The sequence below is a fragment of the Urocampus carinirostris genome, chromosome 6, assembly GCF_059441175.1.
Source record: "Urocampus carinirostris isolate Australia breed hairy pipefish chromosome 6, RoL_Ucar_1.0, whole genome shotgun sequence".
In the NCBI taxonomy this organism is placed as follows: Eukaryota; Metazoa; Chordata; class Actinopteri; order Syngnathiformes; family Syngnathidae; genus Urocampus; species Urocampus carinirostris.
Genome location: NC_142354.1, coordinates 36016804 through 36041024, shown reverse-complemented (window position 1 = coordinate 36041024; position 24221 = coordinate 36016804). Strand labels below are relative to the sequence as shown.

Sequence of the window (24221 nt, the reverse complement as noted above, 5' to 3'; positions counted from 1 at the left end):
CTTCGTATAAAACTCCTTGTTGTGGTCGTTGCCCTAGCCGACTTCCCGGCGCGATAGAAGCTATTACGGAGATAATGGCCTCTAATCACCAAGCGGGGCTGCTGCGACTTTATACGGCTCTGGCTTCTTTGCGCCACAAATTTGTGCTCGGGACCGTTTTTATGTGCCCTAGATTGTTCTAGCCGGGCGTAAAATTCCCCTTATATTCCGTGAAAAGGTCTGGCTTTCACTGTCCTGATGGAATATCTCCCCATGGCGCGTTTAAGCGGACTTTTATGGAGCTAATAATAGAATAGGTTACGCCTGTCAGCATCTTGCGGCTGGGCCGATGAATGTGTACCGTCGGAAGCATGATGTGGACGGCCCCCACCTGGATTACAAGGGGATGGGATAAAAGGTCAAATATCACAATCATACAATCAGATTTCTTTTGGTATGTTTTATTTCATGTCAAAAAAAGGCTCCCTTGTTTGAAGGGTAAGAGCATTCAATGGCAGTGCATTATAACTATTGAGTGAACCCTTGTTTACTAGGCGAAATTTATGAAGTAGAAACCTTTTTTGTTTTACAATTTACAATTACCGTAAATTCCGGACTATAGAGCGCACCTGATTATAAGCCGCATCCATCAAATTTTAAGGGGAAACCCGATTTTGTCCATACACAAGCCGCACCTGTATATAAGCCGCACGAACCCACACCAAACAAATACGAGATTAATCCAAGCCAAACTTCAAGTCCCACGATTGAAACTAAATATCTGTCGGGGTTTTGGGGTTTTTAAGGGTTATTGTTCTATCTTCGTTATTCATTATCCATTATCCGTTATCGGTCAGTTCATAATACGCTACAAAGCCTAGGAGCCGGGACACTTACTCTCAGCCAAAAGGCTAAGCTAAGGTCCTAGCCCTGAAGCCTTGCTGCGATCATTGCGAATGCACCGTTCCCGGAGGTACTGCAATACCGGGCCGATGCGTGGAGTGGACAGAGCAAGCTCTTATTCCATCTCCGAAATGCAAAAATCAAAGATCATGGCAAAGGGCCAAGAGGCCAAGCTAAGGACATAGCATCAAAGCCTTAACCCTTACCCGATGCAGTCCAATTCCAGGACCACAGTTGAAGCACACAGTCCAGAATTCATAGCCGCCAAAATGAATGCAAAATGATATAGGTACTTAAAATTTGTTGCAGACCTGCAGATTCTGGGTGCCTGTTGATAGTAATCCAAGGAAAAAAAGTGTATATTTCCAAAGGTAAGGGTGGGAAAAATATATATCCATTATTGTCCGCCGTGTCCACAAAAACTCACTTTTACCTGTCCCCACTTTCCCATCAGCGTTGGCGTTTGCTCCGCCCCTCTTTTTTAATTTGCTCGTGCAGAATAAGTGTCTCAAATAAATACAAATAAATACATTACAAAAATATACAGTTGCAAATACATATTACACATATTTACAAAGAAAGACGGTACATCGAGAGAGTTTTCAAAGCTTTAATAATAATAATATAACTTTCATCCTAAACCGTGCCTTTGGGTTGAAAATTTGGGGGAAAAAAGTAGCAGCTTATAGTCCAGAATTTACGGTAAATACAAAATTATTCATTGAAACCCATGAACAAACATTTTTCACTGGCCCAAGCTTTTAGTTAAAAAGTACTCTACATGTATGTATGTATCTATTTTTTTTAATTCATTTATTTATTCATTACCAATATCTACTCTCTTAGGGACTTTAAAACCGATCAGAATGTAGAACACAATGCATGATTACAATTCCTGGCGCGGCGAGACCGTGATAGGTGAAACGCAATATAGCGAGTAATAACCGCATTCAGTTTTATCCTGAAATGAGTGTAAATTATTGTTATTCTCTTCTGACATGTAGCATTGTGACTTTAATAGATAGCTAACATTTAATGAAACACTATCTTAAAGACATTAGTCTTTATAGCATTACGTCGGCACAGTTCTGAGGCCGTGAGATCAAACCTTCCTGTGTGGAGTTTGCATGTTCTCCCCGTGCTTGCGTGGGTTTCCTCCGGGCACTCTAGTTTCCTCCCACATTCCAAAAACATGCATGCATGTCAGGTTAATTGGCCCGTCCAAATTGTCCCTAGGTGTGAATGGGCGCGTGCATTGTCTGTCCCTGTGTGCCCTGTGACTGTCTGGCAACCAGTTCAGGGTGTCCTCTGCCCACTGCCCGAAGATAGCTGGGATGGGCTCCAGCACCCCCGCGACCCTACTGAGGATAAGCGGTGCAGATAATGGATGGTCGTTAGTCTTTACCGTTTTTGTATTTCAGACACTTTTCCAATCACAGAAGACTTTGTGTAACTGAAAAATCATAAGGTCTATTTTAGTTACATTTGAATCAACATGTTAGCTAACTCGAAACATCTATCTTTTAAAAGTTTGATTTTTTTGAAGAAATTAAGTCACTCAAGCGGCATGGCAGCTGAGTGGTTAGCGGGTCCGCGGCACAGTTGTGAGGTCATGGGATCAAATCCAGCTTACCAGCCTTCCTGTGCAGAGTTTGCATGTTCTCCCCATGCATGCATGGGTTTCCTCCGGGCACTCCGGTTTCCTCCCACATTCCAAAAACATACGTGTCAGGTTGATAGGCCGGTCCAAATTGTCCCAAGGTGTGAATGAGCGAGTGAATTGTATGTCTCTATACGCCCTGCGACTGGCTGGCAACCAGTTCAGGGTGTCCTCTGCCCACTGCCCGAAGATAGCTGGGATGGGCTCCAGGCCCCCCGCGACCCTACTGAGGATAAGCGGTGCAGATAATGGATGGTCGTTAGTCTTTACCGTTTTTGTATTTCACTTTTCCAATCACAGAAGACTTTGTGTAACTGAAAAATCATAAGGTCTCTTTTAGTAACATTTGAATCAACATGTTAGCTAACTCGAAACATCTAGCTTTTAAAAGTTTGATTTTTTTGAAGAAATTAAGTCACTCAAGCGGCATGGCAGCTGAGTGGTTAGCGGGTCCGCGGCACAGTTGTGAGGTCATGGGATCAAATCCAGCTTACCAGCCTTCCTGTGCAGAGTTTGCATGTTCTCCCCATGCATGCATGGGTTTCCTCCGGGCACTCCGGTTTCCTCCCACATTCCAAAAACATACGTGTCAGGTTGATAGGCCGGTCCAAATTGTCCCAAGGTGTGAATGAGCGAGTGAATTGTATGTCTCTATACGCCCTGCGACTGGCTGGCAACCACTTCAGGGTGTGCCCAAAGATAGCAGGGATGGACTCCAGCAACCCTGCGACTCTACTGAGGATAAGCGGTGCAGATAATTGATGGATGAGTCACTCAAAAGATGGAAAAAAATCATCATTGTTTGGCTCCTAAATATAAAAAAAAACAAGAGTTTCCAAGAATTTAACCAATAACAATTTCTGAACATACAGTAAATGTCATGTGTAGCTAAACCAATCAACAGAAAACATGGAAATCCAGTAGTACATTACCCCAAATATATGTTTAACCTTCATTTAAATGTTTGAACGAGGTTGTGGGAAATAAGATCTGAACATTTGACCTATTGGGTGTGTCCTTAACACCTCACCTTGGTTCACAATCGCAGTCTGAGTTCTGTCACGGCGCCACCGTTGACATTTGAGCTTTAAGGGGAAAAGCGGCCGTGTTTGCACATGGTGCCTTAGACGCCCCGTAATGTGTTTTTAATAGCTCCTTCATGATGATGAACTGTAGCCCAGAGGGGCTCGCCAGAGGCGAGCGCGGCGCTTTATGTGGCCACCGGGGGGGAGAAGCTCTTCGGGTTTTACGGATGCTTGAAGGCTTTCTTGTTTTAACACTAGACGAGCGCTGTAAAAGTAAACTGTGTGTCTTTTCCCACCGTGTTTACGGTGTTGTTTCAGGAGTACCTGGACGTCCTGGGACGACCTATGGTGCTGGCTGGGTCCAAAGCCAAGCAGGTGCAGTGGACCAACGTCTACCAAGATGCTTTGGTGAGGGTGCAAGATGCTGAGAAACTCTTAAAATGTGTGAGTGAGGCTGTTGATGGTGTTGTTTCCTTTTGTTGTTGTAGGGTTTGGGCCTGGTCATCACGGGAACCATGCCGGTATTCAACCTCACTGCTGATAGAGCAAGCGCACAGGTAAACAACCTGAGAAATTGAATTTGGATGTCATTCCTATTACATGCAGGGTTGGGTAGGGTTACTTTAACTGGATTACTTTCAATTACTTTTGGATTACTCCAATACCAAATATGCTAATAAAAGACAAAATAAACTAAATCTAAATAAAATGATGACTCACAACACGTGGTAAGCTTTCTCATCTGGCTTTGATCTCTTTGATCTCCGGCAAAACGAACATAAAATGCAACAGAAACAAAATGAAAATAAATCCAAACAGCTTGCCAACATCATTTTTGCCGTTCCATGTATTCCGTTACTCCCCAAGTCTGCACAAAATGTAGTCATTTTATTCATATTTAGTTTATTTTGTCTTTTATTAGCATATTTGGTATTGGAGTAATCCAAAAGTAATTGAAAGTAATCCAGTTAAAGTAACCCTACCCAACCCTGACTACATGATGCCTCATTCGTAATGCAGCTGTACTTGGCTTTGTCCGTGTCTTCCTGTCTACACTTTATTTTTTAAATGTTTCTTCGTTCCTGTGTTAATTTCATCCTGCAAGGTTTCCTTACTTATTTTCTTGCTCCCTCCCCTAATTCTCTACTTTCTACAGTATCCTTCTTTACCGTTGCCCTACCATTTTATTATCCTATAAACCTGCCTGCCTAGGTACCTACCAGCAGTGTTGGGCATGTTATTTTACAAAAGTAATTAGTTATAGTTACTCCCTGTCATGAAACGGACGGGACTGTCTTGAAACGGGTCGGGAAGCAGGAAGTAGGGACTCATTTGCGTAAACGATCCGTCACTTTAATTGAGAAAGAAAAGTTGTCCAACACACAAACGGACCAAAAACAAAACAAAGCAGGCTCAGATGCAGGCAAAATTACAATCCAGGTATTTCTCAGAATCAAACAGAACTTGCAGGAATCCTTCAGAATGTTGCACCGGAGTGCAACAAAGTCCAACAAGCAAAACAAGAATAAACAGGTATGAACAAGTTTTCAACAAGGGTAAACAACGATCTGGCAAAGGGCAGTTCCAAAAAGCGCATTTAAGTACCCATAGGAGTAATCAAGAAATGCAGGTCAGCCGGTGTCAAGGGGGGGGGGGCCAGCTGGGCGCTATGACAACCGTGCAGGACATGACACTCCCGACTCCTTCCAAAAAGTAACTGAGTTAGTAGCTGAGTTACTCTATAGTAAAAGTAAATAGTTACCAAGGAACGCTACTGTTTTTGTAACTTTAAAAAGAAGTTCATGTCAAAGAAATTTGAAATTTCTTGAGCAGTATTCGAGTCAGTTGAATAGAGAAGAACAGACAATTAATTGTGTTATAGAACCTTGTATTATCTATTGTACCTTGCCACCAACAGATCAACCCTACACTTGAAGTGCAACAAAAAGAAACAGTAAATAATATAAGGACATAACAATCAGCAGCAAACAATACAAAATTAGTTTATTACAATAAATGTTCCTCGAATGGTCTGCTGTAGAGATGGGAACTCCCACCCTTTATAGGGAACCTGCTTTTTTGGCTTGGCTCACTAAAAAGAGCGAGCTCTTTCAGCTTCCAAATGGCTCTTATGTTGTTTTTGTTGTTTAATCTATATACAGTGCGACCATTTCTTATGTATTATTAAAATTGACTTAAAAAGGGGAAAATAAAGCAAAATTCACACTAACATGTTGACACTGAAAACACAAAAAAACAAATATTTATAAATCTACAAAGAAATAGATACAATATAAAACAACTTTCACCTTTCTTATACTCAACAAATTCAAACTCAACAGAATTCCTGAAATAAATGCATTTTGGCCAATCACAAGAAAAAAGTTCCTTTGTCAGATTGTTGCGAGCAGTTGTGTTTTACTCAGTGAGCCTTCCCGTCCGACTTTGTCCTTGTTAAAACCTGTTTCCTGCCTTATTCCCGTTTTTCGACCCGTTTCCGAACCTGACTACAACAACCTTCCTTCCTTCCTACCTTCCTTCCTTCCATCTTCCTTACTCTTTACTTCCTCCCTTTTTCCCTTCTTTACCCACTTCCTCTTTCCTTTCTTTCTTCTATCCTTCCCGCTTTTCTTCCTTTCTTCCTTTGTTCCCTTTTCCTTTTCTCCTCCTTTCCTTCCTTCTTTTCTTCATTTCTTCCTTCCTTCCATGTCCTAATTTCCCTTTCTTCTATCTTCTCAGTTGTCTTTTGTCTTTTATTTTTCTTCCTATCCGATATACCAAACAAAAAAACAGGTCTGACTTTTATGTGTTTAAAAAGAAACTAAATAATCACTGACCTATTTTTAGCTTAGCTTATCTGAGACACAAATTAACTGGTATCTAGTTCCTGTAGTCTGAATCCAGCCTTATAAATGTACCATGTATTCGACCTTTGCCTAAATGTTGCCAATATTTGTGGCATTCAGGACAATATTGCCCCCGTTAGGTGTTTGCCGGCATTACAAGTAGTATTATCTTTCTGACAGCACTTTGAATCCGTCTTTCAGCATCCTTAAGCCCAGTATTTACTGTCTGCTTATCACTTGGGCGTAAAGCTGCGGAACAGATAGAAGTGATAATAGCTAAAGTAGGTGCTCATCAGATAGTGGCCCAGAGTGATAATTCAGAAGAGCTTCTTGAGCTTTGGCATCACACTGAGTGTATTCTCCTTTCTGCAGAACCAGCTCATCCTTGGAGTCATGGGCGTGGACATTGCCATCAATGAAATCAAGAAGAAAACGCCTACATATAGAGTGAGCGTATAAAAGACACTGATCTCACAATCTTTCCTAATATTAAGTACAGTGGAACCTCGGTTTTCGAACGCCTCTCAGTTCGAACAAATCGGAGTCCGACCAAAAATTTCGAGAAATTCTTGCTTCGCTGTTCGGTCAAAAAATCGGAGTTTGTACGCCGGTAATGCGTGAGTGCGTACGCTAGGGTGCGATGCTGAGCAGCGTACGGGTGTAGATCGCTCTTTTCGTGACCAACTGTTATCGCGTGCGGACGTGCTTCGTTTTGCTTGCGCTTTTAATATAGGTGTACGAAGTCTTTTAGCCCCTAATTATGCCTCCGAAGAAAGTCAGTGCAAGCAGCAAAGTTGCTACAGGTGAAAAAAGAAAAGTAGTGCGTACAACTATTGCTTTTAAGAAAGAAATAATAGCAAAATATGAAAGAGGTGTGCGAGTGTCTGATCTTGCTAGGGAATACCCCACTGTCCACCTGCGCCTTCTGCTGACCACCACAAAGGTAAGAAATCCTATTCATAATTCTTTTCTTTATCCTTTTTTTTATTTTTACACGTTCGTGTTAGCGTAATCTTTCGTACGGAAGATTACAATAACGCGAACGTACGATTAGCCTGGGTTAGCTTTATGTTTACGTTGAACATTCAAGGTAAACATTCAGGGTGTTGGAACGGAGCCCAACATTCAGGGTGTTGGAACGGAGCCCCCTTTCCAATAAACCGCTCACCACTTGTTGTGGAGACCCGGGTGCTAAATGACTTGTAAACGACCTGATTTTTTTATTTTTACATATTTTTACACGTTAATGTTAGCGTAATCTTTTGTACGGAAGATTACGATAATGCGGACGTACGATTAGCCTGGGTTAGCTTTATGTTTACGTTAAACATTCAAGGTAATCATTCAGGGTGTTGGAACGGATTAAAACGATTTACATTATTTTTAATGGGAAAAATGATTTCGGTGATCGAACAAATCGGTTTTCGAACAGTGTTCTGGAACGGATTATGGTCGAGAACCGAGGTTCCACTGTATACTGTAATACAAGAAAATAGTCTGAATTACTTTTAATCCAATCTTCTAACTTTCGGAGGATAACAATGTCATCACTTCTCATTTGAATTTGGGACATAGCTTGGTGCCAACGGTTACACCTTTGCGACCGATCCCAACGGTTACGTGCTGCTACACCCCAACCTTCGACCAAAAGTGGGTGTTCGTCAGTACACTATAACTGCTGGAACTGGAGATATTTTGTGAGTGTTTCTTTTCGTGCCTGTGCTCTTGAGCAGATCATCAACTTCAGGGAGCCCGTCACGCTGGATTTTCTCGATGCAGAACTGGAGGACACAAACAAGGAGGAGGTTGGAACATTCAATATGTAACGATTGTTATCTAGTTTGTCGTGTTTACGTCAAAGTGAAGATTCACTGTAACGTAGTCTCCATACATTTTCACCTGTTACTGTCTGGCTCTGAACTTCACTTCCTGTAATTAAGACTAGAACAGCACACTATAGAACAAAGTTTGCTATTTAACATCGACTCAAGGTTGTGTGCTTGATGCTGTTGATGCTTTGCTGAATATCCTATAGCCAACAAATATGTATGTGATGAGAACTGATCAGCCAAATAGAAGATAACGTCTGACTGAGAGGTTTGAGTTCTGACTTAGATTTGTGTTTGGACATGATGTCGGTTTGCACCACATGCTAACTATAGTACATAATCCATGTTAGGATTTATATTAGTTAGGCTGCTAATTTATTTGAAAGTCAGTTAAAACACAAAAATTGGAACAAATAGTAAATTGGTCCCTAAAAAGGTTCCGATAACTTTATTTACACCAGGCCTGTTCAAACATTTCTCTCCCTGGGTCACATACAGAAAACTTAAAGGATACTGGGACCCCTTCTGGGGGGAGGGGACATCTGTTTTCTATTTTTGGGTGTTTTCGTTTTGTTTAGGTGTTCTTGACTTAAAAAAAAAAATATTTTCAATCTTATATTCAGGGATCAGAATTTTCCGCGGATCCGCGGATTTCCGCTGTTTTTGAACCCCAAAGGTCATTCCCGTAAATTGTCTAAATTCGATGAGAAAATATTTTGGGGGGGTGAGGTATGATACGTGACTGTTTCATCACCCCAAGTTAGCAGTTAGAGATCGCGAGAAAGATCTGCAAAAAGAAGCGCAGCGCATTAGATCTAAAACACACAACAAATAGATCGACTCCTACCATTGGTCGATAGGGTCGCTGATAACCAATCAGCGGAGCTTTTGTTCAGAGCATTGGCTTTCTCAAACATAGCGCTCCTTCTGGTCTTTTCAAACGGTGAAATGAGTGTTTGAAAAAGTAAATATGAAAATACTAAGAAAAGAAGACGAGGCTTTTGTCTCCGAGATTGATAAAGGAATCAAGAATAAATTTAAGTGGTCATGGCTGGAGAAGACTGTCACAGACTGACATGTATTTTCTTTAAGCATGTTCAGTTTGTGCATTCTATTTTCAAATTAATGATGAATGGTTATTAATGTATGTATTTTCATATATATTGTTGATTAGTAGCTAAATACAAGGTCCATCTTCATCATCAAAACACAACAACAATGGTGATGGTTGTAACATTGTAATCCCCCAATTGTTTTAAACATCTTAAAACTGAAAAAAATACATGGTTTCTGTTTTGTTGGATTTAATTCATTCTAGTGCAATTTTCACATAGCAAATAAGATAAATGCTGTTGGCTTCAGAGGGGCTTCGCCTGGACCCTGGCTATTTCAGCTGAAAATGAAAATCTCCATTCTGATCCCTGTATATTGGTTTCGATACAAAAATGTTATTAGTGAATATTGAATTTGCACCTTTATTTCAAGAAAAGTTGTTCGGTATATGAAACAAATTTACTTGGAGCATTTTTTTGTTTAGTTTAGTTTAGTTTTGGTCTAGTTTTTGTTTTGTCTTATTTTGTTTCCTCTTGTCTTAAATAAAACACAAATTGTTTGATGTCATATTGGTTTCTTTCAAAAGTGTTATTGGTGATTATTGGATTGATTATTACATAAAATTTAGTAATAAATATGATTATTAAATCTTTGGTTGTTCAGTATATGAAACACATTTCTTGGATTCTTTTTAAGTATGGTCGGCAGAGAGCAAATGGCCCCAGGGCCATCGTTTCAATGCCCTTGGCCCATTTACATGACAATTAAACTGTACATTTTTTTACAGTTATGGCCAAATCACGAACAAAATGGCACATATTAGAATATTTTCCATTCGGAATTTATAAACTTGGACGTATGCCTACACTGCTGAAACAATATTAACATTTTGTGAAATTTTTGAGTAATGTCAACCTCCTCCAGAGAACAGAACACGATTTAAGCATGTTCTTCTTTCTTTCTCAGATCCGAAGACAAATGATTGATGGCAAATCTGGGCAGAGGAAAATCAAGACGCTCATTAAGTCGGTTGATGAGGCAAGTCGTCAATACGCCGAGACACGGTCAAATTTCAGAACTGCGCCATAATAATTGCGTTGTCGCAAATTACAGGGTGGGGAGTTGATTTTAAACGTTGATTCTATGTGCAGGGTTTTGTACGTGTGCTTGATGTCCTTGAAAATGCTCGAATTTTAATGTGTTTTAAAGGATTGAAAGGTTCTTAATTTTGGAGGGTTAGTGCTCGTAAATGCTTGAAATTGATGCCACATTTCTCAATCAGTCTGCTTAAAACTAATGCAACACTGCTCTCGGGTGGCTTTGCCTTGCCATTGCATTTCTTCTTCCCTCGAGATGAACTGCAGCTGGCATTAGTTTGTACGGCTGTCACAGACCAGAACAGACACAGGACTCAATTGCATGCGTTTCTCGGCTTTTATTGAAAGAGAGTGAGAGTAAGGCTTGCTTGATTGCTTGATCCGAGGACTGGTGGAGAGCGGGAATGAGCAAGGCGGGAGTGACACTTTCGTGTCGGAAGAAGTTAGGTCGGAATGGCAAGTCGTTTAACCAGGGCTGGAGATCAGAGGCGATGTAAAGTTCGTAATAGAGGTCGTAGGCAGGCAAAAGAGGCGTAGTCAGGTTCGGAAACGGGTCGAAAAACAGGAATAAGGCAGGAAACAGGTTTTAACAAGGACAAAGTCGGACGGGAACGCTCACTGAGTGAAACACAACAGCTCGCAACAATCTGACAAAGTTTGAACTGAAGTCGGGGGCTTAAGAAGGGTGTGGCCACCAATCAGCTTGTCCAGGCTGTTGGCGCCAATCAAGCTGCCACAGGTGATCCAAATAGGGCAATTATGACAACGGCATTGTCCTGTGAAGTGTTATTGCCATCTACGGATCGCGCCCAAGCGTACAGGTGCATTTTACTCCTAGACAGGGCATTACATATCAATTGTGGACATTTACTATGGGCCATACAACAAGTAAAAGTAGTGTTTCCAAGGTGTAAATTGTAATGGGAAGAATTTCCTGCAACTGTAAATGTAAGCTTCATATTTTTACCCAACACCTATATGGGGAGAGATTTGTCTCAAATAAATATTTTGACAATTTATTGCGATCTAAAAATCATACGTTTTGATAAATGCACATCTAAGATTGTGTTTTTTTGCAGAGGTACATAGACGTGGCCATGCGAACGTACACGTGGACGCCGGTGGAGGGCACAGACTACAGGTGGGCATCGAGATTTCTTTTCACCGCTTCAACTGACCTTTGCAGTTAAGCTAGTGGGGGGGTTGATTATTTGTCTTTCAGATAAGCCTCCCACTACTGCAGGAATAATGCTAAATGCGGCTTTTGTTACCACGGCAATGATGGGGTTGTGGCTGTTAAAATAAGTGTCTCACAACTCCCCTGTCCAGAGTGGTCAGCATAAACTTTGAACTGACAATAGGAACGATTTTCCATATTTTAATATATCCAATAATGCGCAGCACCGAGTTAATTTTCTGCTTCATATCACACATGCTACCACGTGATCAAGACCTTTCTTGTAACTCATTGCATGAGCACATAGGAAGAGAGGATACCCATGGAGCTATATTTAAAATGCATTCATTATTTTTGCAAGGGTGATACAGGTGACTCATTAGTGCAAATAAGACCTTCAGGTTTAGTACAAGAATTGGAAAGCTAGATTTCCATATACTTATTATCCACTGATTTGTCTATGTGTGTTATGTGCAGTGTCAAAAGGCACACTGTGAGGACAAAGGTTTTATATAGGGAATCTTTTTTTTGCCAGTAAGAATAACGAGGTCTACCCTGGACTGGTCACGACATTCGTCAATCTCCTTGTCTTTATCATTATTCCCATTATCATTATCACTTTATTATTATGCTGTTACCCTGTTGTTATTATTACTAATCTTATTATTATTATTTATTGTTATTGTATTCATTATTATTATTATTGATAACAAATCACTCAAAAAGAAAAAAGGATGACGGGTTGAAGACAAAGGCTTACAAGAGATCTGTCCCCTAAATAACGATTTTCATATGAACTCATCATCGTGTCTTACATCGTTAGAACAGTCGTCTGTTAGTCCATGTAATAATGGTCACAGACTGTAAACTATGATATCCATTGAACAATTTCTGAGTTACAATAATAATAATAATAATAATAAAAGGTTAGCGCGTCCGGGGCACAGTTCTGAGGTCATGGGATCAAATCCAGCTACCAGCCTTCCTGTGCGGAGTTTGCATGTTCTCCCCGTGCTTGCGTGGGTTTCCTCCGGGCACTACGGTTTCCTCCCACATTCCAAAATACAAATTGTCCCTATGTGTGAATGAGCGAATGAGTTGTCTGTCTCCTTGTGCCCTGAGACTGGCTGGCAACTAGTTCACGGTTGTCCCCCGTCCACTGCCTGAAAATAGCTGGGATGGGCTCCAGCACACTCGCTGCCCTACTGAGGATAAGCGGTGCAGATAATGGATGGATAATAGAAAAAAATGATAATAATAATAAACAATGCAAGCCTTGTACCTCCTTAGACAGGTCACAACATTAATCTGCTCTTTAAAGCAGGGGTCACCAACCCTTTAGAAGCTGTGAGCTACTTCCTTGTGACTATGTAGTGTAAAGGGCAGCCAATTGGATGCGTTTCTGAAATTACTGTTCACATGTTATTACTAAATTGTTACTATATTATTATTATGTAATCCCTAGTTTGTTATTATTAAACTGGGGCTAAAATAAGATAAGACAAACACAATAGATTATGATTATATATATATAACAGTTAAACAATATGTTTAAAGACACTGATCAGGTTAGTGACTTAATTATAAAATAAAAAGCACAATGTTGGTGACGCCTCCTCTAAATGTTGTACTAATTAGGGTTACAGGTGAACAGAACTGTTCCCTGCATCTTAAAGAGGATCTCTTCTGCATGTTTTGGCCAAAATAAAATTCATGGTTGCAAAGATTTTTGAGCTGTAAACTGGTCGTCTCCAAATGGCTACTTTTGAAAACGCTTTGACATATCTTTAGAAAAATGTGTAAAGTACTATGTTTGGTTTTTCAGATTGTGTTTAAAATCGACAAAGTACCAAGTCTTCAAGCTTTTGTCTCACCTGTTTTCAAACTAAGATGCCCATGCTACACTCATTAATCAATGTGAGCACCTGCAGTGATTATTTCAGGTTGAAACAAAACCTCAGAGTGTTACCTTTTAAAAGAAACCAGAACTGCCCATATCCTCCAAACGGTTCAAGAACAATATTCAATTTACTTAGAGTATGTCTTCGATTGGGACTTTAGGCAAATTTTACAGCAACGTTAAGGGGTTAACATCACAAGAGTCTTGATGATATCTTTAAGGCCAGCAGAGAAGGCCTTGCAGGCTCTTACGGCCTACCGCTGGGACCCTTTCCAATATGGACAACTGTTAACATTCGAGTATGCATGTGACCTTACGTAAAAACTGATTAAATTTCACAGCCACCAGTCAAACGAATGAACTTGGATTCAAAAATGGTTGAATGGTTGTTAAGGTGGGGCAGCAACCTCCTGTGTGGGTTCAAATCCAGCTACCGGACCTCCTGTGCGGAGTTTGTATGTTCTCCCCGTGCTTGCGTGGGTCTCCTCCAGGCACTCTGGTTTCCTCCCACATTCTAAAGACATGCATTTCAAGTGGATTGGCCGGTCCAAATTGTCCCTAGGTGTGAATGAGCGAGCGAGTGGTCTGTCCCTGTGTGCCCTGCGATTGGCTGGCAACCAGTTCAGGGTGTCCCCTGCCCACTGCCCGATGATTGCTGGGATGGGCTCCAGCACCCCCGCGACCCTACTGAGGATAAGCGGTGCAGATAATTTGATGAGATGAGATGAGGTTGTTAAGGTACCCCAATACTTATGTCCATACACTTGAATTTTGTGTAGCTAACTTTTACATGTCTGCCTGACTCCTTCAGTCTAGGTTTGGTACTGCCCACCTATAGCGAGAGCCACATCAAAGCCAACCTTAGTGACCAGATCCTGCAGGTGCAGTGTAAGTACCGTGCCACCCTCGCACTCTCTTGTTTCTTCCCCGTTCTCTCTCTCTCCTTTGCTCTCCGGTCTCTCTCTTTTCCTCTCCCTCTCGTTCACGTCGCTTTTTATCAGCCGGGTTGTTGACATCATCGTAGGGAAGGAGCGACTTTCCCTCCTCTTCCTTCTCTTCCTCTCGATGCTCCTTGATAGGCTGGATCCGATCTGAGTATCCCTCCTACCTCCTCCCTCCTCCTGTCTCCATGCTGTGCTGTACAAAAAAATATATATTTAAAAAAAACGGTGATGTTTTTTCTTCGCTCCGGCTGAAGAAAAAAATGAACTGAAGACACAGAAAGGTGAAAGCTATTTGATGCCGGTGAAAATAATGGTGACTCTGTGCTATTATTTTTTTATTATTATTCCTTTGCCAAACGCTCTCGCCTTTTCTCCACTAAGAAATGATTCTGAAGCGTGTGTGTTGTTTTGGGTGAGGGGGAAACTGTGAAAACATGCATGCTTTTCACCTCTTTATGACGCCTTTGATTTTCTTTCCCTTCTGTCGTCTGTGTGACTGTGTGAGCTTTGGAATCATTCAGTGCATAAACTCCCACAATGCCCCAGCGCCGGGCAGCTTATGTGTGGGAGTTTTTGGTTTTTGTCGATCCGAATGGGGACGCATTGGTGTCGTTCTCATTCTTTGTTGTATTTTCTCTTGGTATTTTTCCCTAAAATAGTTGTCTTTTTTCTGTTGTTTTCGTTTGCTCCAGCAGAAAAAAAAAATATTTTAATTTTTTTCGGACCGGGGAACACGCATGTCAATCGCTAACCTGTTTTAAAGACAGAAAATGAGACAAAGGAAAAAATCCGTATGAGTGCTATATCACTAAGCATCCAAATGGATTAGAAATATCATACAAAATAGACTTCCTACAATGAATATTTAAAGTTCAGATTTTCCAATTCTGAGTGTTTAAAGAACAAATCGAGTGGAAAAATGTAGCACTCTTAATATCCACACCAAATGACAATCGGTCAAGATAATCTTATTGGATATATTTGATAATAGATTGTCGTTGTTTGCAAAAAAAGGGAAATTCTTAAAATAGTAACTAGTTAACTAATGTGTCAACTAGGGCTAGGCAATAACACGAAAAGATAAAATATGAATTATGTCAGTCCGTCAGGGCAATTTTAATCGATTTTAAAACTTCACTCCACTCGAGGACTCAATCAATGTTTATCAAATGAATCTCATTTGAAAAAATAAGAGATCTTTGTTAAGATATATGAAAGTTCCAATCTACTGTCTTTGAACATACCACGGGTCAAGCGCAGGACGTGGTTTTCGCCATGATAGAGTCCTACTTCTAGGGTAGAATTGTTGTTTTTAAGAAATCACATTTATGATATAAAATAATAATTATATAATCCCAACATCTTGTGCGAAAGGACTTTCAATCCAAACATAGTTGTCCTTGAGTTCTAAGACAAACGTGACTCATAGCTAGTTCAAAAGATCGTTACCTATTAATTGTGACAAATTTCACTAAATAACTAAATCAAGTACTCAGTAAAAAGTATGATTAACAGCACCAGCTTTGGATAATTTCTATTAAACTCCTATTCATATGCTCGATTTAACGATATGGCACATTTTCGAAACGTCGTTTTTTAAAAGAATGCATTCGGATTAAGTTCATTCATTGGTCAACCATACTGTCAACTAACTCACTAAACTCTCCTTGTCAGGTCGAGCTTCAGTTTATATTCTCGGTGGCTAATGGAGGCTGTTTTGTGGCACGCATGTACTGTAAATTCTGGACTACAGAGTGCACGGAATTAAAAGCCGCATGCTGAAATTGAAAAACTAACCTCAATTATGTCTCTCTACAGGCCATACCAGATATGAAGCCGCAGGCTTAAACAGCCATAAAAATGAACAAATTCACATCCATTTCTTAAGTTTTAAGCCCAAGCGCACCTGATGCCAATTTCAGCTGTGTCGTTTTCAGTCCTGATTGTAGTTGTTCACATCACGTGTTTTCAGATCATGTGACCCTTCAAGATGTCTATTACAAAGACGAACACATATTTATAACTGCGCCCCTAAAAAATGCCAATGAGGCCTGCGTCACATAAAACATGAGCCCTATATTACTGGACAACACCACCAGAGCAACCATACAGCTAGAATAGTGCCAGATTGCAACACAAACTGTCGTCTTGCCGAGGAAATGGACCAAATTGCGTTTGCCTATTATCGTTCCTCAAGGATTAAAGGAAACTCCAGAAACCGGACATTGATGCCGATGAAACAAAAAGAGAAGTGTAATGTTTTTTGATAAATAACTCAAATTGGATACATAAATTGATGACTTGATTTCTGGGTCAAAAAGTTGAAATATCATGACTACGTTGTAAATATTGAATAAAGTACTATCAAACATCCTGCTTTGCTCTTGGTATGTATTATATGAATAATATTGGCAACAACAATCTAATTTCTCTGGAAGGGCGTCATGAATGTTTTTTAACGTTGACGTGGTATTTTGTATTTAGAGCACGTGCGTCGTAGAAAAGAGCACCACACCATTTTCCTCGGTGCCGCCATGAGAAAAATGAATAAGCCGCACCGTATTCAAAGCAGTGTTAAAAATGGAGCAAAAAAGTGGCAGCTAGTAGTCCAGAATATACGGTATTTGTGGCTGATATTGAAAAAGTTAAACAAGTAGCATTTTTGATGATTCGCTGACATAGTCCCTCTGAAATGGTAACTAAGTATAAGCATTTTGTCAGTTTTTTTCCTGATATATTTTCAGATTAATTTGATCTGTCTTCAGAGTCTCTGAAATTTAACCAATACCTCCCTCTGCATCTGCTGAAATTGGCATCAAAGTATACAGCCTATTAGGTTAATGCATGTAATTGCATTCTTTAAAGAAAATACATACTCTTCGTTCTAAACACTCTTAGATGACAAGAAAAAAATAAATCAAAGAGAGTTGTTAAGAGTTCTGTCCATTACGGAACTAGTGGGTTGACCTTACGCTTGGTGGAGCTCAGGAGACGCTAGTTTTACCTGAAGTAACTTGAGCTACTTACTGAAGATTTTAATATGAGCTAAAGTAAAACGCTTACAACGGTCTTCGGGTTAAAGAAATGCGATCCTATTTATTCATTTAAAGTTTGTTGAAATACACTGGTTACAAAAAAATGCAAATGAGCCAAAAGAACAATAACAATAAGCCAGCTTCCGCGTTAGCGTAGCGGTCAAAACCCTTTACCCTTCCAGTTAGGATATCTGTCAGTTAACACAAGTGTTCTTGCCTTTAGATACCTCAAAATTAACGTGCGCCACCCCATGGATAAAACAAAAATAACAATCAACGACACACATATCAGCCATTAACGGTACCATTGCCTAGTTTCATCGTTAATAATAAAACTGTCCGATGATCAGAATGCGTGTATCCCCTTTTACTTGTCTTTTGTTTGCTTTAAGATTTATTTTCCTTTTCAAGAACACAATATTTTTATTCAAGCAATCCTTTGAATAAAATATTGTCTGTGACCCCACCTCTTCTTCCCCTCAAACCCCTTCCTACCCGACCCCCTTTTTCTTTTCTTGCTCCTTCTCTGATGGATCCACACAGTGTCATACATCCAGGGCAAGTATACTCCATCTTGGTCCACGTTCCCGATCCCTCCATGTCCTCCCCCTACTGCCTACCGCTTCCTTCCTCATCCTGAACCCGTCAGACCACCACTTCCCACCTAACTTCACCCACCCCTCAGCTCCCCTTGTCTGCCTGCCCGTCTTTGCCTCTAGGACCCTCTTTCAATCACACCCTCCCTCATCCTTCCTGACATGAAGAGAACATCTCAGTTCTCAATTCACCTCTGCTACAGACACACTGAACAGGAAGACATGTTGCTCCTGTGGACGACTCCCTTGTTCCTGTCTGTCTTACGCCTCTTCTCTGCTTCCTCCCTTGTCTGTCTTGTCGCTAATCTATTAATGTTCATTCAAACATCAAGGCTCATGATATACAAACACAACAGATAAATCCCTTGTTGGTCTATGCAAATAAACAGATTGTATTTGATGACTATGATGGTTTATTGGGTACACTGTAACAGTATGAAATACCCTCAAAGAGTACTATTTTGTTTTCTCTTTTATTAATTAATTAATTGCCAAAGACAAGCAGAGGCTTTAAAGATCAATTTAAAAGGCAATGCCGTTGAGAGTTTTATACTTTAATACTCCATTTTGCAAAGAATAAACTTAAACTGAGTTAACAAGGCTAGCAATCAATGAGTTAAGATAAAAAATGTTCCCATCATATGGCCCGATCTCGTTATTTTTACCTGACCCGGCTGAAGATGATTGGACAAAGACAAACTTTAAGAGTCACAAAGATATAAAACAGTATTATATGTAATGTCTTAACAACAGTAGTTTAGTTGTATATTTTTCAACGTTACCTTTCTGTGCATGTTCTGCTCGCTTGTATGTGGTGATACACAATTTAGCAGCAGCTTAAATCTTCCTAGAAAAAAGTCGAGATCCACTTTCACTCAAACATAGGAATTAGCAATTTCAACTAAATAAATCAAAAATATCTTCCAACAAAATGTTATCTTTAGAGACCTACGCGTGGTCGAAGGCACAACAATGAAAGTTGCTCCATATATATATATATATATATATATATATATATATATATATATATATATATATATACATACACACACACATATACTATTTATAGTGTCAATTAATAAACACACTCATTATGGCACCATCCCCTGATCTACAACCTACATGAGGGCAAGGTAAAACTCAAAAACTTCAGCAGGAGGAAATCAAGTAACTTTGAGAGGTAATCCCCCTTCCAGGATGACCAGGCTGCAATGGATGTAGCATTAACAAACAATACACAAAATTTGTCAACATGAAATATAGCTCTTTCATAAGCTAAGCTAAGTGTGTTTTAAGTCTAGCTTTAAACAGATCAACTGAGGTTGCAGTTCGAATCACTGTGGAAGACAATTCCACAGCACCGGGGCCCAAATGGAGAAAGCTCTCAAACCTACGAATTTCTTCTTGGCTCTTGGGATCACTAGTAGACTAGCATTTTCCGAGGAGCAAGCTCTAAACAGGAAGATAGGGGTAGTCCTTCAAAATGTTGTAGAATACCGACAAACCTTAAAATCACATCTTGAACTGACAGTTGACAGTTGTTTAACTAATTGATGTTCAGTTGAGTGGGCCTATTTGTCATAATAAGACGCGGAAAATAAAGTCTTACTTACACAGAGGAAAATAATCAAAACATTTTAAAGGAGCATGGCTGTTGATGGTGATGATGTCATGTGTCAAGGAGACCTTTAATACAACCAATATGGCTCTCAATGTGGGATCACTTTCTGTCTGAGGGTCTCTGTCAAATAAACACGGAAAACATATTAGGTAAACATAAATTAACTTGTCCTGGGGGGCAGAACAGTCCATTTTACATTTAGTAGAGAAGCTGTCACACACATTCTCAATCAAGCAACACAAACAAGCCCCCCACACTCCATGATGAGCTATCCTAGAGCGGCAGCCTTGCATTTTTAAGGACACTCAAAGTCAAAAGCTATTTACAAGTTTGTCTACCTCTCCATGTTGATACAAATGGCATTGCTCGAAAGGCAAACCAAAATAAGCAACTGCTGTCTTGTTCTAATGAAGCCAGCAAAGAACAACAACAGTAGGTAGTGATCGCTCTGATTGACGTAACTTGGCGTTTTTTAAGCACACATTATTTGGTTACAAGCAGGCTGGGTCCTATTAAGCTTATAAATCAAGTGTGCTAGTTTTGAGATGAGTAAAGTCACTCACGCATGACCTTAACTTACGACACTGCATTTTAGAAGGCACCACTAATGCCTATATGGGAAATTCCACTGAATAGAATAGAATATACCTTTATTGTCGTTGTTACAAAATGGGTTAACATATTGTGACAACGAAATTGGGCATGGCACTCCAGTTCACATATTCACAGTGAGAATAAAGAAACCAAGAAGATAAAGGAACAGAGAAGATAAGGTTATAAAACAAGGAGGATAAGGTTATAGTTAAAATTTACTCAATATTTACACAAAGAAATGTCGGCATGTAGGATGTTTCATACAGTTTGGTATGGTAAATACAGCTTGGTATCGTAAGGGTTGTGCAATATGCATTTGGTGCAAAAATAGTCAACGTTGTGCAAAAACTAGTCAACATAGTGCAAGGTGAGCAGTAAACAGTGCAGTCAATATTATGCAAGAAACATAGGCATGAGTGTTACCACTCAGGTTTCCAGTCACTTGCATGAAAATGCATTCCTGTAAAGTAATTTAGCTGCACATCATTGAAATGATGTTCCAAATTAATATTATCTTTGCTTGCAAGTTTACCTTGGATATGATTCTATACAGTATATCAAGTGTTTTATCATATTTTAATTCAATTGAAAATGTATTTTTAAAGCACTTTTCAGAGGTCTGTATAAAACACTTAATGTAAAATAAGAAAAATCCACACACACCCCTTTTTATGGCCACCTAACATCCCAGAAGATCTATGTCAAGTCAAGTCATTTGGATTTGTATAGCCCTTAGTCACAAAGAGTCTCAAAGGGCTTCACAGGTTATTGCACAGACTATTATTTCAGATAATTATTACACCATCCCCTGATCTGGAACCAACATGAGGGCAAGGAAAAACTCAAAAACCTCAACATGAGGAAAATGAAGAAACCTTGAGAAGGGACCGCACATGTGGCATCCCCCTTCAGCATTACCAGACAGCAAAGGATGTTGCAATCACAAATAATACAGAGATATATGTCTGCCATTTTGTTTCAAGGCAGCCGCTTTGAGCGAATTCCAGGACTCGTACGTTGAGGGGAATACGTCCAAATGAGCCACAATGGGAAACAGATGCACAAGACAGATACTTGGGCCATGCCAAAATGTGCAAATATATTTTGCTGATGTCTTCAAACAAAGGCAGAGCTTGCCATCAAAGTTATTGCACTGGCAACATTAGTAATAGAGAAGAAGAAACTAGCCCTGGCAGTTGTTTAACTAATTGATGTTCAGTTGAGTAGGCGTATTTGTCATAATAAGACGCGGAAAATAAAGTCTTACTTACACAGAGGAAAATAATCAAAACATTTTAAAGGAGCAAAATCTAAGGCTCTTTCTTAGATACCAGATATTTTTTCTTTTTAAATAGCATTTATCAGTTGTATTTAAATGTACCTAACGCAGTGGTTCTTAACCTGGGTACAATCAAACCCCGGGGGTTGGGTGAGTCAGTCTCAGGGGTGCAGTGTTCATTTTACCTGTGAAAAGTGATGGGTCCCGGGGATCCGCATGCTCAAAAATCTATGGGTCCCAACAGAGATATATGGGTCCCCAAAATTTTGTGTTATCGAGGTTGAAATCGTAAATCTGCGACAAATATATAATATAAATCTATATATTCATTCAGTGAGCAGCACGGTGACGCAGTGGTTAGCGTGTGTGCGGCACAGTTCTAAAGTCTTGGGAACCTCCTGTGTGGGTTCAAATCCAGCTACCGGACTTCCTGTGCGGAGTTTGTATGTTCTCCCCGTGCTTGCGTGGGTTTCCTCCGGGCACTCCGGTTTCCTCCCACATTCCAAAGACATGCATTTCAGGTGGATTGGGCGGTCCAAATTGTCCATGTGTGCCCTTCGATTGGCTGGCAACCAGTTTAGGGTGTCCCCTGCCCACGGCTCGATGATTGCTGGGATGGGCTCCAGCACCCCCGTGACCCTCCTGAGGATAAGCGGTGCAGCTAATGAGTTGAGATATTCATTCAGTTTAATCATCAAATTATTAATTCATTTTCTGCATCAAATTATTGTTGGTAATATACCGATTAAAGGGATAACCACAAACATGTCTTTTTTTAATTTTCACCTTTTATACTTCCTTTTTTTCTTAACTTCTTTATACAACATAATTCGTAATATCAATCATCAAAGCAAGTGAGCCGTTTGAGAGCCGGCTCTTTTTAATGAGTTGAGCCAAAAAAGCCGGTTCTCTAAAAAAAGACGGACTTCCTTTCACTCCACAACGAGATCTCGTTGGCCGAGATCGGCGTGCAGACGAAAACTCAAACCTCAAGACCAAAACAACAATGGCGGATCTGCCTGACGAAAAGTTTGGAGTGCAGTAAATCAGGGGTGCAGTAGTGCAGTCGGGTAATAATGACAACTTTGTGGCAAAAGGGTTGCGTCCCGGGGATGCACGTTGATTTGAGACTATGCGTCCCCGGACGCGGGGACACGGGCAAACGAGAACACTGTCTGTGTGGTGGGAACTTTGCCGCAGAGGTCAAGGCACACCGAGTCATCAACCTAACCTTGTTTGGCCATCATTGGCTGCAGAGCATTGCTTGGCCCATGATTGCTTCGTCAAATCTAGCGTACTCAGGGAGGGGCCAACGTTTGAATGTCATTGTAGTATGTCGTGTAATCACTTTCTTCATATTTCAATCCAGTGGCGTCACCAGACATGAATTTCAGAGGGGGGATTATGAAATACATGGGGGAGCACAACTCTTGATTGTCCCCCCAAAAATCTTTACACAGCATTGATTAACTTTAAACATAACCAACAGCACATCCGGCCACATCTCACAACAGGCTTTATTATTTGAAACAGTAGACAGCCTTTAGCTCTATTGCAGACGCTTTTGTTCCTCTTGTGATTGGTCAATACGCATTTTTCCATGGATTCTGTGTTGTTGACTCTACATTTGTTGAGTATTTAAAAGGTTAATTTTTGAGCATTTTATCTTTTTTTATTGATAAACATTTTAATGTATGTTTCCTGTGTTTTTCAGGGATGTTTTTCACAATTAGATTTTTTTTTAAATTCTATAGTTTATTCTTGTATTTCATACAATTGTGTTGTTTGACTGATGTCAATATTTTTCATTGACATAATGTTGTCCCAGTTGCTTTATTTTAAAGTTGCTTAATATAAAAGGTTCAAAGTTTAAATACGTTAAAAGTTGATTGGATTGTGAAAAGATACATGCTATTATAATTTAACAGAATAATAGATTTTAGAAACGATGTATGATTCATTTTAGGCGTAACATTACATTACTATTATTGGTAATATACTGATTAAAAGGACCTCAAAAACTTTTTTCACGTGTTTTTAGTGCTTTTTTCTCATTTTGTCCCTGCTTTTGGCTTTTTTATTTCTTTTTTTCCTTCTTTCTTGTTTTCCTAGCTTTTTACTTCTTTTTTTTTCTTGCTTCTTTTGTTTTAGGTTTTCCCCCTTTGTTTCTTTTTTTCCTAGCTTTTCACTTCTTTTTGGCCTTTTTTCCTTATTTAGCTCTCTTTTTTCTCTTTTATTGCTTTATTTTTTGTGTATTTTTTTTCCTTTACTTATTTTTTTCTCGCTTTTTCGTTTTTTATATATTTGCTCCTTTCTGGTTTCTTTTATTCTTTCCTTTAAACCTTGCTTTTTACTTATTCTTTTTTGCATTATAATGGTTTTCTTCTCTTTTTCTCTTTTCCTTTTTTTCCTTCATTTGTTTCCTTTTTCACTGGTTACATTTTTGTTTTTTGCTCTATTGTTTTCCTTTTTAAGTCATTTTGTGACTAATGTTACATAAAATTTGGTAATATATCGATGAAAGCAACAAAAACAATTGGTAGAGTTGCTTGGGAAGCAAAAGAGACGGCTTTTTTTAGTCAGCCAAGACGAAAGAGCCGCCTCTCTAAAAAGAGACGGAATTCCCATCGCTTCGACTAATGCTGGGAGGGGCTGTTCCATGGGGACTGACACACACACTGTG

The 24221-nt window shown here is 39.8% G+C and overlaps 1 protein-coding gene and 1 pseudogene across 5 annotated transcripts in view; one reads left to right on the top strand and one right to left on the bottom strand.

The window, feature by feature from the left end:
• cacna2d2a (calcium voltage-gated channel auxiliary subunit alpha2delta 2a) overlaps positions 1 to 24221 on the top strand; it is a 319851-nt gene that overhangs the window by 279632 nt on the left and 15998 nt on the right. For 3 of the 5 annotated variants that reach the window (XM_088338884.1, XM_088338887.1, XM_088338882.1), the window contains 9 exons: positions 3886 to 3975; positions 4056 to 4124; positions 6786 to 6860; positions 7989 to 8063; positions 8147 to 8218; positions 10262 to 10333; positions 11472 to 11533; positions 14281 to 14357; positions 17992 to 18006. In XM_088338884.1, coding sequence (XP_088195010.1) covers positions 3886 to 3975; positions 4056 to 4124; positions 6786 to 6860; positions 7989 to 8063; positions 8147 to 8218; positions 10262 to 10333; positions 11472 to 11533; positions 14281 to 14357; positions 17992 to 18006 — 607 coding nt within the window. The remainder of the gene's footprint in view (positions 1 to 3885; positions 3976 to 4055; positions 4125 to 6785; positions 6861 to 7988; positions 8064 to 8146; positions 8219 to 10261; positions 10334 to 11471; positions 11534 to 14280; positions 14358 to 17991; positions 18007 to 24221) is intronic. The other 2 variants (XM_088338886.1, XM_088338885.1) reach the window with 1 other exon arrangement.
• On the bottom strand, positions 931 to 1059 carry LOC148364706 (U2 spliceosomal RNA; annotated as a pseudogene).